The sequence below is a fragment of the Arctopsyche grandis genome, chromosome 3 (genome assembly GCF_051622035.1).
Source record: "Arctopsyche grandis isolate Sample6627 chromosome 3, ASM5162203v2, whole genome shotgun sequence".
NCBI classification, from domain to species: domain Eukaryota; kingdom Metazoa; phylum Arthropoda; class Insecta; order Trichoptera; family Hydropsychidae; genus Arctopsyche; species Arctopsyche grandis.
The window spans coordinates 32,342,215-32,361,079 of NC_135357.1; the positions used below are offsets into that span (position 1 = coordinate 32,342,215).

The 18,865-nt window shown below is 32.6% G+C and overlaps 1 protein-coding gene across 2 annotated transcripts in view; it reads left to right on the forward strand.

Moving 5' to 3' along the window:
* sona (sol narae metalloprotease) overlaps positions 1–18,865 on the forward strand; it is a 92,568-nt gene that overhangs the window by 15,544 nt on the left and 58,159 nt on the right. For both annotated transcript variants that reach the window (XM_077426902.1, XM_077426903.1), the window contains exons 2-3: positions 4,683–4,781; positions 18,132–18,621. In XM_077426902.1, coding sequence (XP_077283028.1) covers positions 4,683–4,781; positions 18,132–18,621 — 589 coding nt within the window. The remainder of the gene's footprint in view (positions 1–4,682; positions 4,782–18,131; positions 18,622–18,865) is intronic.

Here is an 18,865-nt window from a genome sequence, read left to right on the forward strand (position 1 = left end):
TTCCCTCGCCGTTCGATCGAAAGTCAACTATCGGTCGTTTTTCTTCAATTTGAGCAAATTTTCCTGCGACATTGTGCATGTTGTAAAACAGGCGTCGACCACGATCACGCTTTTTCGTGCATTTCCCAATAGTGGCCGTAGATTAAAGTGCTTCGATATCATGGTATTGAGCAACGGACTCGGTGCACAAGGAGAGAGACTGAGAGAAATGTGATCTCGCAACGCTTTCGCTTTCACCGACCGCGTTGCTGAAGTCAAAACCGCGATACAGATTAGACAATTCGATCTAAAAATTGAGAAAGGTCAATCGATCGAATGCTCGGGTTTATGTAAGCTTTCGAAACGTTCTATTTTGTTATTCAATAACATGTTATATGCAATACGCACGAGACATTGACATTAAATCAATGATTTTATAGTACATTGAAAGTGTATTGAAAGTTTATTTTGAATTCACCCGTTTTTCTGCCGCACTGCTCGTTCAATATTCATACATTGACAGTTGCTCTTCAACCGTGACATTTTAGACAGTGTTGAAATCAATCTCTTTTGACAGTAGCTGAATCGCTTTCGAGTTCTAAAAATAAAATGGTAACTATCATATTTGAAATTAGTGGGTTTTAAAATTTCTCAAATATTTATAAGGAATAAATTTAACGCATACTTAAATTTACCGTTTCTTTGCCGCAATATTAATTTTTACTGAAAATGTTTGTCGTACATAAAATGAAGGATATATCAAATTTCATTTTATTTTATTACATACACACACATACATATATGCTATGATAGGAATTACATCGACGCGACAAATATGATTAGACTAGTTTTGAACATAAGTAATAACAATTTTTAAACATAACAGTACATCGATTACAATAGAAACATCTATGGACAATCAAGAACATTTTGATACACAGAAAACTTGCGAGAAATGCATTATGTAGGTAGCATATTATATGATTCAACAAATTCGAGATGCTAACAGTTCGAACTTGCGATAAACTGAGCGGGAGGATAACGATTTATTGGATCCATCATAACAATTAAACAGGAGACGGCTAATCTGTATTTAAATAACCACAAGATCTCGCCAGTGGCGTATCTGGTCGGGACTTGAACGCACGACTTCTTTTACTGGTATGCAATAGCTCTAACAGTACTACGCAGTGGCTGTGAATCGTTGATAAAGCTTTATCAACGTACATACATATTATCATATTGCTTGAAAAAATTGCATCTTAATTTATAAATATTATTTTTCAATACTAGTAGGTTTTATAAAACACTAGCTGAACTCTCAATGACACTCATTCCAGTTCTTCCCGTTTCCGTTTTTTTCACAGTAATCTTCCCGAACATGCATACAACAAATCCTAAAAGTTCCATCGTAATCGGTTCAGTGGTTTAGGAGCCTATTCAAGACACACGGACAGACAGACATTCATTTATACATATATATACACTAGCTGAACCCGGCATGCGTTGCAATGCCACAATAACGCGTGCCATTCCCGTTCCCGTTCTCGTTCCCGTTCCACAGACATAGATGTATTTGTTTACGTGATTCATCCGCTGTGTGTTTGTGGTACAACCCTGAATGGTCAGTACATTCGACTGCGAGGTAGGCGTGGCGTCAAATATTGTCACACTCATGGCGTGATGCGTTGAAGGTGGCATAGCTTTACTTTCGCGCCAGTAAAATCGTAATTACGTATATTATTATTAAGAGGTTTTTCCCGTTTTTTTTCACAGTAATCTTCCCGGACATGCATACAACAAATCCTAAAATTTCCATCGTAATCGGTTCAATGGTTTTAGGAGCCTATTCGAGACACACACACAAACGATAGAAGATAGACTAGTATATTATATAGTCGTTTTAAATAATATCAAGATAGTAAAATGGCCCGTTTCTTTGCCGCACTCGGTCTAGTAAATTACACTACAGCTGTACGTGTGCGAAATCATACTCTTGCACGAAAATGCAATCAAATGTATTTTTATCGGTTCCTTTTAAAGTTTTAGTGTTTAAAATGTACATAAAACGTATCAAATTATTGATTTGAGTTTATTTAATGTTTCTCAAATGATTATTTTATCATTTTTATGGGTATAGTATTACAGCCCACATCTTCGCCGCGCTGTTACACATACGCGTACGCGAGTTCAAAGAACCGTCCGATAATGCGAAATCTCGAAAGTCACACACAAGGAAACGCTGAAAAGGACCCTCGTTAACCTTTTGCCTGTCGCTCGCGGTCCGTTTCGGACCCGGTCAGGGGCGCTCGACAATTGCGTCACCGAGCCGACGCGAAACCCATAAAACGAGTTTGTTTGTTGGCCGCATAAAACGCGATTTTTAATGGACCGCTCGGATCCGGCTCCGACAGTCAGCTGATCGTCAACGAGAAACGCCAGAGATGTCACATGCAAAAAATACGCGAAAGGTTCAAAAAAACACCGTGTCGCCCACTCGCCTTCAAGGCCTGCCGTGTTATTTACTAGTAGGTACGTTTAGTTTGCAATTAAAACAAAAACGAACGAAAAAAGCTAAGGTCGAGCGTTCTAAATGTTGATATGCAACACTATAATAAAATCGAAAGCGTTATTACATAGTTAGATACATATATGTGGTTATGGAATTAGGTAATAAATGTGCCTAAAAGCGCATTGGAAAGGTCAAAAATGTATCGTTCAAGGTCATTTTTATAGTATTTTTTTTTGCATGTTTGCTATTATTGATTAGTAGAACAATCATTTTTGATTCGGTGTATATATTTATAGAAGTGAACGTTTATATGGTTTTTGTCTGTGTATTGTATGTAAGTAAGAAAGCTACGATTTATTATATGGGTCAGAATTGCCGAAAATGGATACGTTTTTATTTGTATTGTTATATTTATTATATACTTGACGGTTCATTGGAATGTTCTTTGTGTCTTTGTGTGTGCAGTTTGATCGGTAAATGTGCAGATTTGCATTCACATGTGGTTCGAATATTTTGTAAGCATGAATTTGCTGATAGTTGATAGATCAGAATTGTAGAAAGTTAGCTTCTTTTAAATTAAACTTCATTTTATTTATTTAAGAATACTTGGGAAACGTGGCAAAGGGTTTAGTAATACAAATTGTACTACAGAAATTCAAAAATCAAATAAAAAAACAAAAATACAAATCAAAGAAACCCCTAAAGAAAATATCAACAACCCAAAATATGTGGATGTAAAATGTAGTTTACATATACATATGTATACGTAGAAGAATGAAGCAGCATATGTAGATGATGGATCAGAACTGTTGAAAATCGGCAAATTTTACCTAATATTATTTAATAATAATTGTTGATATTTGTTTTGTAAGTTTGAGTGTAGAATTTGTTCGGAAAATATGCAAATTTACAGTAAAATATCATTGAAATGCATTGAATGTAAAAATTGCATATTAGTGCAATAAATATAATGTACGATCTTGCTTGCATATTAAAACGTATTTTAATACATTGAATATTCAAGCAAAATCCTATTAATCCGATAATTAGTTTTACTTAATGGAACCAATCCGCACGAGTAGTTGTTTTTCATCATTTTTGTATACAATGTACATAAACAACCAATTTAATTTTTTTTCTTCTCTTCTCTGCTGCCATCCGATAAATCATCACCGATGATATCCCTGTTCTTTAAGTCATGTACATCAATCAACACTCCGTCCCCTAAGCTTGTGATTCAGTCTTCTGAGTCTCTCATATTCAGACTACATTTTCGTGAGGCTTTTTCCTCTTTAAATGCCTCAGAAAAGTAACAATATACCAAAATTGTTACGTATGTTTAAATATGCATCGTTTGTTATTAAATTGAAGAAAAAAGATTCGTCAAAAATTGACTTGTAGGGTTAGGTCGATTAGGCAAACTATATACCTCTATTTTATAAACTCAACTTCAAACGAAAGGCGTTGCAGTACTCGAAACTACTTTTTATGCAATGAAATGAATCACTTTATGAATTTAGAAGTGCATTTTGTGTCGATTGCACACTTCAAGGTTACATACATAGTGTGACCATGAAATACTCGCACGAGTATGAAGGGTTAACGGTTCAACATTTCCATTTGCCAAAAAAAAAAAATTGATTAAATCAGTGAAAATCCCCAGTCGATAGATCGCTCGATTAATATACCCACATGTGTATAATAATATGCATGGAATTATTTTGTGTGTCAAAAATCGACGGCAAAAGGTCAACGCATTTTAACCTTGTGCGGTCGAATCAATAGAAAAGTCCGAATTATTGTAATCGTTACGCAACATCATGCGGATTTTCCCAAATCGATTGGATATACGCGAGAGATGAGTTCGAGGGGTTTTTCTCGTGACATTTCGACGAGGAAAATTCTAGCCCGGGAAACTTTCCGACGCTTTAACACGGGAGAGAGACATGCTGTATTAGTATTATTTGGAAAAAAAAAGATTTTTTTTCACATCATACATATATTATCGTGTTCTAACGTAAGACCGGTTTGGTATCGTGTGTGTGTTAAGACATCATCGCCGTGTTTCAACTTAATGTCAAATCTTTCCCAACGTCTTATTACCCTTTCATGTTCACTGGACGAGGTCGATAGGTGAACTGGACCTAATTTTTATTTTCGATTTTTTTTAACATGTGTATTTTTCTCTCAGGTGGGAGATGAGGCCGAACATATCGGTGAAACGTATCAAGATGAAGAGACCCAAGCTGCTTTGGTCATACGAAGAGATCCAAAAGCTGGACTGCTCGTTGTAAGTATTCAATTATTTTAAAATTGTTTTCATACGTGTGTTTATTTTATTGTGGTGACCTTTTCGGTTGCTATTCTCATCGTTTCTTTTATTATACTAACCATTAAAATATTTTTTTTTATTAATAATATGTTAACCGTTTTGTTTATTGTGTTGACCGTTACTTTGTTGATCGCTTCGATGTCGATCTTTTTAATGAGAAGTAATGGACGTTGTATTATAATATTATCATTGGACAATAATCAGCGTTTGTTGTTTTTTATTACTTTGATGAAATATTACGATTGAATTTATTTAAATATTATACACTAGCTGTATTACCCAGCTTCGCTCGGTACTTGTAATATAATCCGTTCAAACATAACTTATCTAATAGTAAAAAATTTTATTAAATTTATTTCAATAGTTTTATTTTATATAAATTTATTTGAATACTCATTTTTTTTTTTATTAAATTGACTGTCACGAACAAACAAACATATATAGTAAGTCTCTTATAAAAAATTATATGTACGCCCCCAGCGTCTGCGCCCCCTAGGGCTCCGCCATCGGTGCCTACGCCCCCGGGAACTTCGAATCCTTTGAATCGGAAAAAAGCGAATTATTTTTTCGATGACGTCACGGATTTCTACGCAAGAATGCTACATACATACATATATACAAAGTCTCTTTCCGAATTATATATTAGATACGTTATTTTAAAGTCTGGTTAACAATTTTGTACATTTTCATAGTTGGGTTCCTTTGAAATACATATATGTACTATAGTTTTTTTGAATAATCTCTCTCTTCTCGATCGTTCAATACTGATCATTGTGGTCTAATGGAACCTGAAGGACTTTATCTATTCCTCCTGGTCCTGGACCAAGATGATGATAGCGCATAGCATAGTGAATCCAGATGATCCTCTGAACTGATTCGTCCATTGAGTGAGGGATCTTCCTCTTTCTAGTGTCCTCTCCCCTGATTCAGTTGCTATCAGCTTTCCTAGAATTTCATAGCTACTCCTAACAACATTATTATATTTATTAAATCAATTATGCACACTCATCTAACAGATTATTCAAACGGGATGAGTGTGCTATACAGATTAAGAATTATTTATTAAAACAGGTATACATCCATTTATTAAAGACGGCATCTATGTATGGCCAAACGATTAATAGCCACAGAGACATGTATGGATATATTTATGCAGCATTTTCTAATCGGCGCAAATCGAGATGCTGGATGACTCGAATTTTCGCGAAAGTTTGGCCAATTTGTTGGAACTATTTCAATGAAATCAGATAAATTGGCAAACTCTGATAAGAAATGATCGATCTTGGAGTCACATATACAAAATCTCGTCATCAGCACACATCAGGGATAGAACCCGTGACCAATACAATTGAAAGCATCACATGCTAACCATTGATCTATGCTGCTGGTTATGAAGATGTCTGAAATATGAAAGAATTCTTCTTCGGTACACTTTTCGAGCTCCTGAAGGATGGAGACGATCAGCACCACATTTCAAATGCATACAGGGTGTTTATCTCCTTCCCTTCAACGCAGAGTCTATACAGTGTAATTGAGATTATCGTTCTATTCATTATAGACCTGCTCTTCCATATCTTCGACAGATTAATCATTCCAATTCTGCTTTGGATCTCTAAACTAATTCGTTGACCTTAAGGAGGACCTCGTTCTTGTCAGAGTTCCGAATCAGTCCACGAAAATAAGCTTTGTCTTATTTTTGTATGTTTCGAGGTATAAATGCCTGTTCTTCACTTCTACTCTTACACAGGAGCATGGCCATTTCATTTTTATTCTGGCTATCAGCGTAGTATCATACGGAAACCTCAAGTTAGAGATTCTTCTGCAAGCCACTGCTATGTCGTTCAGTACTTCCTTCATTATGTATTATTGGCATGTGTCAAAAAGATCAGTAGACAAAATGTTACTTTGTCGTACGCCTCTCTGAAGTCGGAATTGCTCCTAGAGAAACTCATTTACTTTCACCGATGTTGTTAGTAATAGTATATATTAAAAATGATAAAAGATTTTTTTTTCACCAATATATGTATATGGCAACACTGATTAAATAAGTAGTACAAGTAGTTTTTGAGCGATTGAAATACCAAAAATACTTTTTAAAAATATAAAAGATTTTTTTCCACTTTCAAAAGCTTTCGAGTACCTACTTCCCTTTTCATTGAATATATTCAAATCTGTTTTATTATCTAATAGGTTTTTGTACAAAATTATTGGACTAATCATCATCTTATCATCTTTCGAGTCATTCATTTTTTTTTATATATTTCCACTGATGAATGAATTTTTTGCACATATAAATGTGACTCTTTTTCCGGTGATTTCTCTCCACTTCCTGCCGTATTATTTCTTCAATTGATACATATGGATTTTGACAGATACATAAATATAATACGGCACATCCGTCAAAATCCGTACAAAAAATATCAGATTCGACAAATGTGTTTGAACTAAAGTTTCTGGTTTTCCGGACTTCTTCAATTCCTGGGACACGGGACAGAGCTGGTGATCATTCCCGGATTTCTCGGGATCCCAGGACATACATTTCCATGTACATATGTATGATAAATATGATTTCATTTTTTTTTATTAATATAAAATTTTAACAATATAATCGTTTAACTGGAAAAAATGTTAATATAAAAATATTTATTTTGAAATAGCTTCTTAATAATGAATATCAAAAAAAATTACGAATACGAAAGCCTATTTCTAGACTTTATAGATTTAAGCACATATCTTTCCAGCAATGGAAAAAACTCTTTCAGTTTTGTTCATCTGTTTTTACAAGCCTCTTCTTTCTTTTTTTTTATCTTGTCATCGTGTATATTTTCATTTATTTTTTAAAGTCAATACTATTTTTATTTACGTTATTTGTAGCTTGTCTTTGACGATGAATGAAGAATTACATAAATAAGGAGTTAACACACAATTGTCTCACCTTCATCAGAATCTAAAAGAGTTTCTTCCATCGTGGAATCGTCAATACAAAAAGGATACACTCACTTCGTAATAGTTTCATCGAAGGATATAAATTCACCTTTATTAAACCATTTAAAGAACGTATGAATTGAAATATTTTCTCCGGGATTCGAGATAAGAATTATAAGTTGAATATGAAAATACCAAAGTTGCTGTTTGGGCAAAGGTTCATTTAAATTCAAATTCATCGTCTTGTACGTTTGCTTCCTGAAAATTATTATAATTGGCAATACTAACATTTATTACGGTAATTAACAGGTAAAATTTCACAAATATGTTTGACACAATACAGCGGACTAATTGTGTCACCAGGTCAACTAATTCATAGCACTAATATGTATCATCGCCAATTGAAGTACATATTGTAACATATTGTCGACCATTTGAAAGAGTAGTCGTCACTATTTGACACACGTTTCAATTGAACTTGTCACTTGGAAATACGAAAAGTGAGAAAGTTAACGATCCAAAATTGCCACAACGACAACGATTACGAGCAAACACGGTAATCGTCGCAGCCCGAGGCCAATCATCGGATGGGTACATAATATCATAATTAGGGTATGTTCCGCGCTCTTGGCACGCTTTGCTACTTCCCTATACTCCATCTACGAACGGAAACTGATTAAAGTCAAATAGAAGAATACCCAACAGCGTTGGGACTCTTGTACGAGTGAAAATCCCGCATTACAATCGCTGATGATGACGCTGAATCATGAGCGTGCAATTATCCACGAGTACTCAATTACCACGATGTATGCATGTATTATAATTGGTGTCGCAACCAATTATAGGCAAAAGATATGTCAAACTATGTGTTAGACTTTCCATTCTGTAATGGCAATTGGCGTGTGGGGGGTGACCTTTCTTAGTGCAGAGACAAAGGTCATTGTTTTCGGTCTACGAATTTGCAATACATTTATTATGCATGTTCGAGATGACCTCAAACGTTTTTCGTAACTGCGGTCGAAATTCGACATAATAATAATTATTGTTTTATTGCAAAACGGTCATTATGCAAAGTGTGCGCTGTTAAGTTGACCTATTTCGCAACTTGTGCTCGTTCAACTTATATAATATAATAGTGTCTTATGTATGATTTTGTATTGGCTGTCGATTTTGATGACTTGTAATAAATTCGTCTGAGGGCTTATTATGAATGGGTCAGTGATTTTTTTTTTTTAATTCGTTTAATCACATCTAGTATTATCACATTGATTCTAAATTGTTATTATAAATAAATAATAATATATTAGTGAATTAAAAAAGGAACATAAGAAAGTATAAAACCTTTAAGTATTAAGTTTGAATGAGATCAGACTAAATGAGAGTGAAAAAGCAGCTTTACCACTATTTCAATGAGTTGCAAAGGGGTGGTAAAAAGAGGCGTACGGAAAACGAGCTGTCATCGCTCAACAATATTCTGATGTAAATTTTAATGACTTTGTTAATCATGAATCTCCCCAGCTTCATATAATTATTTTACTTGAATGTTAGATAAAGTGGTTCAAAGTCAGTTCATAAATTTTTGACGGGCAGAATCTCAACGATTGAAGCTAATAAAAAGGTTGTAAAAATTGAATATTTCAAATCAAATAATATAACTGTACATATATATTATGGAGTCACTCTCTAATTTCGTCTTCAAAGTGAAATTTAAGTATTTTTACATTTTTTTTATGCAATTACAATTGTTCAAATTGGCATAAAATTACTTCTCAGAATATTTTAGATAATGCTCGGTATGAGGAAATGGATTAAAACGGACCATTCAATTTACAATTTTACCGGAAAATTTTCATGCAATTTTAAAAGCAGAATTTTTCAATACAAAAGGATGAAAAATATTATTATAGTAATAAAAACCACATTATGTGATTTTTCTATCGCAAAGAGCGTTTCCTACGATATTTATATATGTACTAAGCTATGTTTGAATCGTTTTTGAAATCACATTTAAAAGACCGCACGATAATAAAACAATTGTCAAAGTTGGTAAATATTCAGTTAGTAGCTTTTAAAATTTCCATTATATAAAATCACGCGTTTTCTTTAAACAATCGTTTAATTATAGATCATTACATAATTGCATGATGGAACTTCATATAATATATATTTAATTACCAATAAACTGAACATGTACATAAGTACTAGCTGTTAAATTTAAAATACTGTCCAATATATGTACATAAATATAAGTGACTTTTTTATGATTTTTACTGACCTAAATGCACTAGCCGTTTATTTGATTTGTTGACCATTTATTATAACAAATGACCAAAAGCATTTTAATTTACCAAACAATTAAATACAGGCTTAAATCTACGATGAACCATTGCGATCACCAATGTAATAAATTACCCAATTGATTGTCCGAAATCTTCAACTAACCAACCGATTGTCGATCTCGCCTGTTTTTTTTTCATTTAAAACAATCAATGCAATTTAGATGCATTTTTTATCGATGTCATTGTAGTGTATCATGATTTCATTAACCGTCAATTTTGACGGGCTCGTTACGTCCATTATAACCATCACGAATTACGACCGCAGGTGTTAATTGTCGTCGTCGATTGACAATCATTTGCACAATCGGTTGCAGCACATCTCCCAGTCTTATGCAAGATGACGGACGGGTGCATCAAATCAATTGCATTTGCAATCGGCCACGATTGCGAAACACAATCGACAGCTTGCCGAAAAAATTTCGTCGACACGTGTCAAGTGAAAAGAGAGCCAATCAAACATTACGTCAATCCTTTTCAGTCTTGTATTTTACATTTATTATTATTTATATATTGAGCAATCTGAAGTATTGTCAATAATTGAGACATTAATTCAATTGTTGTCACGATTGGAAATTTTCGATTCGTTTCACTTTCGATGAGTTCAATTTGTATGTCGATGTTTCAGTGGAATTTTTTTTTTGCATGATCTTTTCTCACGATCTGCGATGTAATCTAAAGTGTCGGTGAGATCTTGTCCTGATATAAATGAACTAATGTCTGCAATACGTGATTGGTAATTTGTACAAAATTGTCGGCCGTGACCGGACTACATTGTAATTATGTATTTCAAGTACATTTGTACTATTCTTTAAACAATGCCAGATTCTAAGGCTTGTAATTTTATCGCTCGAAATCGGAATCTTTTTTAGTATTTTTTGATAAGGTCTGACCTCAGTAAATGCCTTGAAGTGATAATTATTGGTTTTGAAGTTTTTTTTAATTATTGTAATATACATATGTATGACTGGAAAGAATATTAGCCATAATGAATACTGTAAGGATTAGATCGCAATGGATAAAATCTTTTGGTACTTCTTCTGGGCAACAATTTAAATGGTCAGTTTTTTCAATAAATGGTCAGTAATTTTTACCAAAATTAAGCAACAGTTTGGCATAACGAGGAGAGATAGAAAATATAATAGGTGGGTTAGAAGTATGACAAAGGTGGTTGATGTAATGGTGAGAGTATATAAATTTAAATGACAATGGATGGGTTACGTTAGCTAGAAAAACAGACGATAGATGCACGAAAGAAGTGTCCAAATGGTACCCGAAAGAATGTTAAAGGGTAAAAGGTGCTTAAGGTCATCGACTTTAGAGAGTCTTTAAATAATATTATGTATTAGATGTATTATGAGCATTTATACGAATTGTAAATAGGTTTTTGAGCTCTTTTTTCCTATTATGCTGTACATTAACATTATGATTACAACCAAATTAAATTAAATTGTAAAATAGAAAATGATCAGTAGATCAGTAGCTATTAAAATAGATATAAGATGTATTGTGAACATAATTTCGTAATAATAAAAAGCATTTAAAAATCAAAATCAAAGGGTAAAAGGAAGGTTATAGGGAAGATAGGTAGATGAAAGCAGAAAAATGTGTGGAATGCGATGGATGAGAGTTGCTCAAACAGAGACGAATGGAAGCGTGTTTTAGAGATTTTCATCCAACAGTGGATGGTGAAAAGCTGTGAATAATGATAATGATGATAAGTGTACTATATAGATAAAAATAAAAGGTCAGTAATAAACGTATGGTTTTGAGTATTTCTTTGATAAACAGACACTAGTCATGCGTTTAGCGACCGATTATATCACTCACGGATCATCTACTTATTTACTGAACAAATTAAACGAAATAAATACAGGTCCTTATATATGTACATATGTATGTTAAAGGCCTGAAAATTTGGTAAATTCTAGCGTTTGTGTACCGTAATGAGTAAAAATGAAAAAAAATGCTTTCATTTTAGGATTGATTAAATGCCTTTTCATATAGGATTTATTGGGTAAAATTAGGATTTATTAATTTTCAAGCTTTTACAGTTCTATAAAATACATATGAATACCGGAAATAAAAAAAGGAATTCAAAAACGTGCTATTTTAGATTTTGAGATACATCGGTTTTTGTCAATACATTGTATAAGTAAATACAAATTTTCTTTTGATACAAACTCTTAAAAAAACGATTTTAAGGAATTAGACTATATTTTATAACATTGTCGTTAGCATATAAAACGTATTTTTGGTATAAAGCTGATTTTGGATTTTTTGTTGTTACACTGGTCCTTTTTATTTCCAGTATTTTTTCGTTGATAAAGTAAAAAGCGATAAAAATACATATATAATTTATATCCAAAAATTGCAAAAGTACTAACTTTATTTCATAAATATAAATATATAGCATAACATTATGTAGGTATAGTTATTATTTTTATCCCCAAAGTATGTTTTTTAATTCATAAATTTTGATTATATTCTTAAATTTAGTCAAGAGAAGGATTTGGAAAAAAACTTGTTCTATAATTCTAATAAGTATAGTTATATGTATTTTTTGCTGTGAAACAAAACACAAAAGCCGATTGATTTAATTTGATATAAATAACAATTCACTAATTTAAAATAATTAAATGACTTACAATATAAAAGTATACATATACATAAGATACTTTAAAAATATTGAAATATATAAAAAGTGAGGTACAAAAGAACATATCACATATGTACATATGTATATTTATTAGATGATTGCATAAGTTTATGCACGATTTTCATACATGACATGAACTTATGCAATGAAATAATATTGAAACAAATACAATACAAACTTCATTAAACGTTTTAGTTTTTTTTACATACCTCTTATACAGTTCACATGGTTTTCGTGTTAGTGGTAATTTTTATATCTCTTATCTCTTATACGATCGTTTTCATACTTTGCCATATTGCTCATTTTGGTCATCAATATACGTTAATGTATCGTCCGCCATTACGTTGGAGATAAAATATAGTATACAATGCGTATCAAATATCCACAATTTTGGGTACGGTGACGTTTTGATCTTCTAGCAAGCTACTATAACCTATCTTTCAACCTGTTCGTTATGATATGGCCATATCAGATTTTAATTGTTTAAACGCCTATAATTCACTCTATATTTTATAAAATTTGCTCTATAGGTTCTCGTTATCTCTAATATATAAATATTTATAGTTTTAACTCTCATATGTATATATAAATTTCTAATTTGGCGTGTAGCTTCTTGTAAGGTAATACACGATATACATATATTGATTTTTGGCCAAATATGTCAGATCTGACATTTCACTGCTAAAAGTACTTCTCTTCAATGAGCGTTATCTGCGAGATAAGTATTCAATAAGAAGTTATTTTAAGAAAGCAATTGAACAAATAAAATATTATATGTGTTTATTTTGTTATGAGAGTACTTTTTGTTGTAGAAATCACGTTTTGTCTATCTTCGTCGTGTCGGGTATCAATTTTTTTCATAAATTAATAAATTTTCCATGAGAAACTACTACATCTACACATCACAGTATCCATTCAACGACAAACAAATTGATAGGTAGCAGCAATCGAGACAAAAGACAAGGTGGGAAACTTCCCGTCACATCTGACAAGCGTCCATTCATTACAGACCAGTTCGCGTGATAGGGGACGGGCCAATTACTCATCATCGCTGTTTCCCAATCGCCTTTCAGGACAGTCTATCTTTGAGAACCGTTTATATGCAATTAAATGGCTGATTTTTTTTCACTCGATTATTATTGTCAATGCTCGTCCGATGTGGGTCAAGGAGGCTGGCCGTTCAGCAACTGCCATTGTGTCCCGTTCCGAGTTTTTCACACCAGATAAAAATCTGCTTAGCCTGAATAACTGAGGCGATTTCGTGCGAGCCGAGCGCTTTTCAAAAAGTCAGTGAAATAATAATAAAAAATAAGACCGAAATTAATATCGGACACACGCGGTTAGGAAACCGTGCGGTCAACCATTGTTGTTGTCCAGATGGGAAAATTAACACCGGGCTTGCGTACTCCTTACGTTATTGCACAGTGTGTAAAAAAAAGTATTGGTTTGTGGATTATAAATCAGTATTGATTGATGCTTATGAAAATAAAAAAAAGAACACGCATATTGTCTGTGAGGAATGTTGAATGTGAATGTGAAATTTGGGTACAATTTTTCTATGCATATATTAATAGTTTTCCAATTGCAACAACTTTTAGTGATTGATTTTGATTTTTAAATGCTTTTTATTATTACGAAATTATGTTCACAATACATCTTATATCTATTTTAATAGCTACTAATCTACTGAACATTTTCTATTTTACAATTTTAATTTAATTTGGTTAGTAATTATAGTATTATATTATTCTAATGTTAATGTACAGCATAATAGTAAAAAGAGCTCAAAAACCTATTTACAATTCTTATAAATGCTTACAATACATCTAATACATAATATTAATTAAAGACTCTCTAAAGTCGATGACCGTTGAATTGCATGAAATTAATATGGAATGTATGGTTTTGATATCAATAGATAGTTTAATGCATAGTTTAGTGGTTTAAGTGCTGGTATTTTTTGCCCAACTTTATAAATATACCTATTTGGATTTGCTACATATTTATTTATATTATTTAAGTTTAAGTTTGAACCATTGTGGCATTACAGGAGTCCATAATGTGCCACAATGTTCGAAAAAATACAGATAGATGAGAAAAATATATACACAGACAAATATACATTTATACATAATCATAAAAACTAAGGCATTTATTATAATAATAGCAGATAAAGTAAAAATATCAAATAATAAAATATAAAGTAAGGAATGTCTTGAATAGCCAGCACCAATATATAGAAACCAGATGTAAATACAAAACATTCCTGCAAGGCCCAAATGGAAGAGAAAATATCAAAATTCCACTCATACACACATTCAATTATGAAAATAATGATGAGCGCAGGCTACCAGACAATATATGTAAATAAATAAACATAAACAACTATATTTTTGATAATTTTTGTATTCCTATTCTATGTAGCATTGAATTTATTGCACTGTATCTGTTTACTGTCTTTTTCTAATTAACTTAAAGTAGACAATTCTTTAAAAAATAAAATAAAAATAATCACTATTAATTATAGTAATAATTAAAAAAAAATACGAGTTCCATGTTAAAAATTTCATAGTACATTTTATTTGTATAAAAAAAAACCACACATAATGTAAAAAGCCTTAACCTTTGTTTCTAACTGATTTCATTTTAAAATATACAGGATTTTTTTTCATTTTAAAACACCGAGGAAAGAAATTGCATACTCATATTCACGTAATGTTGATCAAACATTCCTTACACTGCAAAGTGCTTATATTTTCTTTGAGTTAAAATTAGCAGACGCTATTTTGTCAATGTATCTAATGGAATAATAAAATCTGTATGTGCCGTTATATTTGAAACAGGTAAAAGTCCACTTTTCTTCATTCCCAGAAATATTTCACAAAACATTAAATAGAATGGTTTACGTTTAACAATATTTAAAAACACTGGTGGCTTGTAGTACGTTTATTCTGCTTTTCTGAGATTCTGGACACATCGAATTAAGATAATTGATAACAATTTGTGGAATTAAGTCAAACAGAAATAGTGTTTTTGGAACTGAAAATTGCACTTTCAAATATTATATCTAGTTACAAACATAGCTAAAGGATTGTATGTTTAGATAAAATTGATTACAACTATTTCCTTTTAACAGATAATATCTCACTGTACCCAAGCTCGTGTTCAATTATAGTCCAAAGCAAGTAAACTTTTCACTTTTACTAAAATCATACCTCACTTGAAACGATCCACTCGTCTCACAGTGCTCAGAAATAGATTTAGTACATCGCCACAGTTTAATGTGCATCTCGGCCAACTAATAAGGCACATTCATCATTGTTGAATGGAATATTGCACAATTGCATAACAACCTCACATTTTCCCATAGCCACTCTAAGCACTAAGTACATAGACGTATTCGGACAGAGAACCGCAATAAAATTACTTCATTAAAACACACATGAAATAATGCATCGTCAATCGATTAAAAACAGCATATGACCTAACCTTTGACTTGCAGATGGTGACATAACGCTTTCACCGATTGCACACATATTACGATGCAATCTCTCTCTCGAGAGAGATATATATTCTCCCACTCGAGTGTGTGCGTGTATCATTTGTTTATGTTGTTCGATTAATTATTATTTAATTGACGTGAGTTGAGAGTATCTGGATGATACGATACACTCGAATGGTTTGCAAGAAATTCACTTTTACTCTCGTTTTAATGGCCGTCTTCCTTCCGCGTTCGCCATTTTTGCTCACACGTTCCAATCTTGGCTATTATCAACTGTCGTGCGGATCATCACGTCATTTTATCATTTTTTTTTATTATTATTTGTAGCGGGTCTACTATTTTAATGGACGAATAATATAACGGTCGAACTATCACGGTCATTTTTTAATTGGACGGAATTATTATACAACTTAAGTATGTGTGTTTGTGTTTGTGTATAATGTATCGGAATTGATCGATCATTGTAACAAGTCAATTAGCGTCATCGTCAAGTGTAACCGATTCACGGTTGCGAGTCATTCTTCCGGTTTAAATGTAACTTGTTTTGTGTGAGCGAATTCGATTTAAATGATGTTTTTCGTAAGTTGGATTAATGATTGAATAGGGATTGCAATAACGGTAAATCGACAAAATTTCAACATCGGTATTTACCGGACATTGTTTTTATCGTGAATTAAGTACGTATACACGCATTAAAAGTCTTTGCAAATGGCGTATTGTTGATTAAGTTGTGTGGAATTTTTTTATTTTCAGTATTAAATGTGGCAATTTTAAATTGATAAATTCAATCGCAATACAGAACAATCAAATTGTAATTGGATTGAGATCAGACGGTTGTTTCAAATAATGATCGAAACTTGCAAATGGTCCAAACTTTAAATAAATAAATATGATTGGCTAAACAAAAAATAAAATTTATTTATTGTTATGAATCTACTTTCATGCATTTATAATATTGTTTTTTAATTATTTACCACTCAATCTAGGTTAACGTTTTTAGGAATAGTAAACACATTAGTTATCACATTATTAGTTAAACACATCTTATCCATATTTTTCGTTTACCGGTAAACCGGTTGTAAAGAAAATCGGTTTATGAAATTTGACGGTAAATTGCAATCTCTACTAAGCTATTAAATGGCTATACATATAATTAATAATTGATATCGTATCTATTTATTTTATTTAAAAAGTTTTGGACCTTTATGGCATTGCAGGAAGAACCTAATGCACCACAATGACCTAAATTTATAATTTATGATATATATATGTATTAACTTATTTGATAATTTTTTCCAGTTATCAAAGGATTTTCATTGATGCATTCAATTATAGATCTAATAAATGTGCATTTTTAAGTGTGATCAGTATATAAATAATATTTAATAATTTTAAAACTATGTCAAGTACTACTTTAGAATCTTATTTGGATTTTTTAAATGATCAATTTCAAGATGCCTAGATTAATTTCATACTTTTGTGTAATAACTTTGGTGAATGTTCTTCCTTCACTTTCAATTACATTTCGAAACTTTACTATATACAATTCGCATAAACACTTTCAAGATGAATTTTATCTTTGATGACCTGGAAAACGCCCGCTGTTTATTATTTTGTAATGTATTTACAATGTATTGAGTATTCCTACATGATTGTGAGCTTATCTTTGAATTTATAGTATAATAAATAACATAGGCAGGTTTATATCAATACGATAAATATATGATTAATATTTGCCATTCTCTTTTCCCTGCTTCTAATCTCTGATTCACAATCAATATATATTTAATATATTTAGTCTCAAAAGTGAACGAAACTAATATATATGTAATTTAATTTAAAATTGGATCATCAATGTTTCTGATTGTTTTATTTTTGACTTGCAGGAAGGATCAATAGGACATGACCTAGTCATAAAACCATTGCCATCTACTTTATCCTCGAGCGCCGTTCTGCCCAAGCCTTCGAAGGCTTTACCTCCAGACCAAGACGACGAGATGTTCATGGACCCAAACCAAGACGACATGGTCTCCATTGACACGGGCCTACCTATCAAAAGGTCCAAGACGGTAGCTAAGACAACAGCGGGCAACTACGAAACAGACGATTCGTCGACGGTAGAAGCCGAAGAAGCTACCACGACATCTGCAGGAGTTTACCAGAAGGGTATCAATAAGATGGACGACGAAGGCGTAGAGGTCGTGTTCGACGACGACAGGGCCAAAGAAGAAGCTCGAAGACAGACCAAAGAGAGCGGTGTTAAGGTGAAAGCAGTGAATGTGAGAAGTGCTCTGATCGAAGCTCTCGAAGGTGCCAAGCACGTGGTTTACAAAAGAGACGTGGCCGAGGACACTCACGAGGAACTCAGCGACTATGGTGAGTAACTTTATTCTCCTGACCGCGTAATTATTGCCAATTTTCTAACGACGAGATAATTATGTGTCTGATTTAGCACAGTTCAGATGAAAGTTGCTTTTGGAACGTGCACTAGCCCAGCTTCATTCCATTTATAAGGATAGGTCTTGGAGAATGTTATAAAGGTTGCTTTCGAGATGTTGATTTCTTGTTGCGCTTACTCGTGCCAACTTTGGCAAATAGCCCGATGAAGAAAGTTCCACTT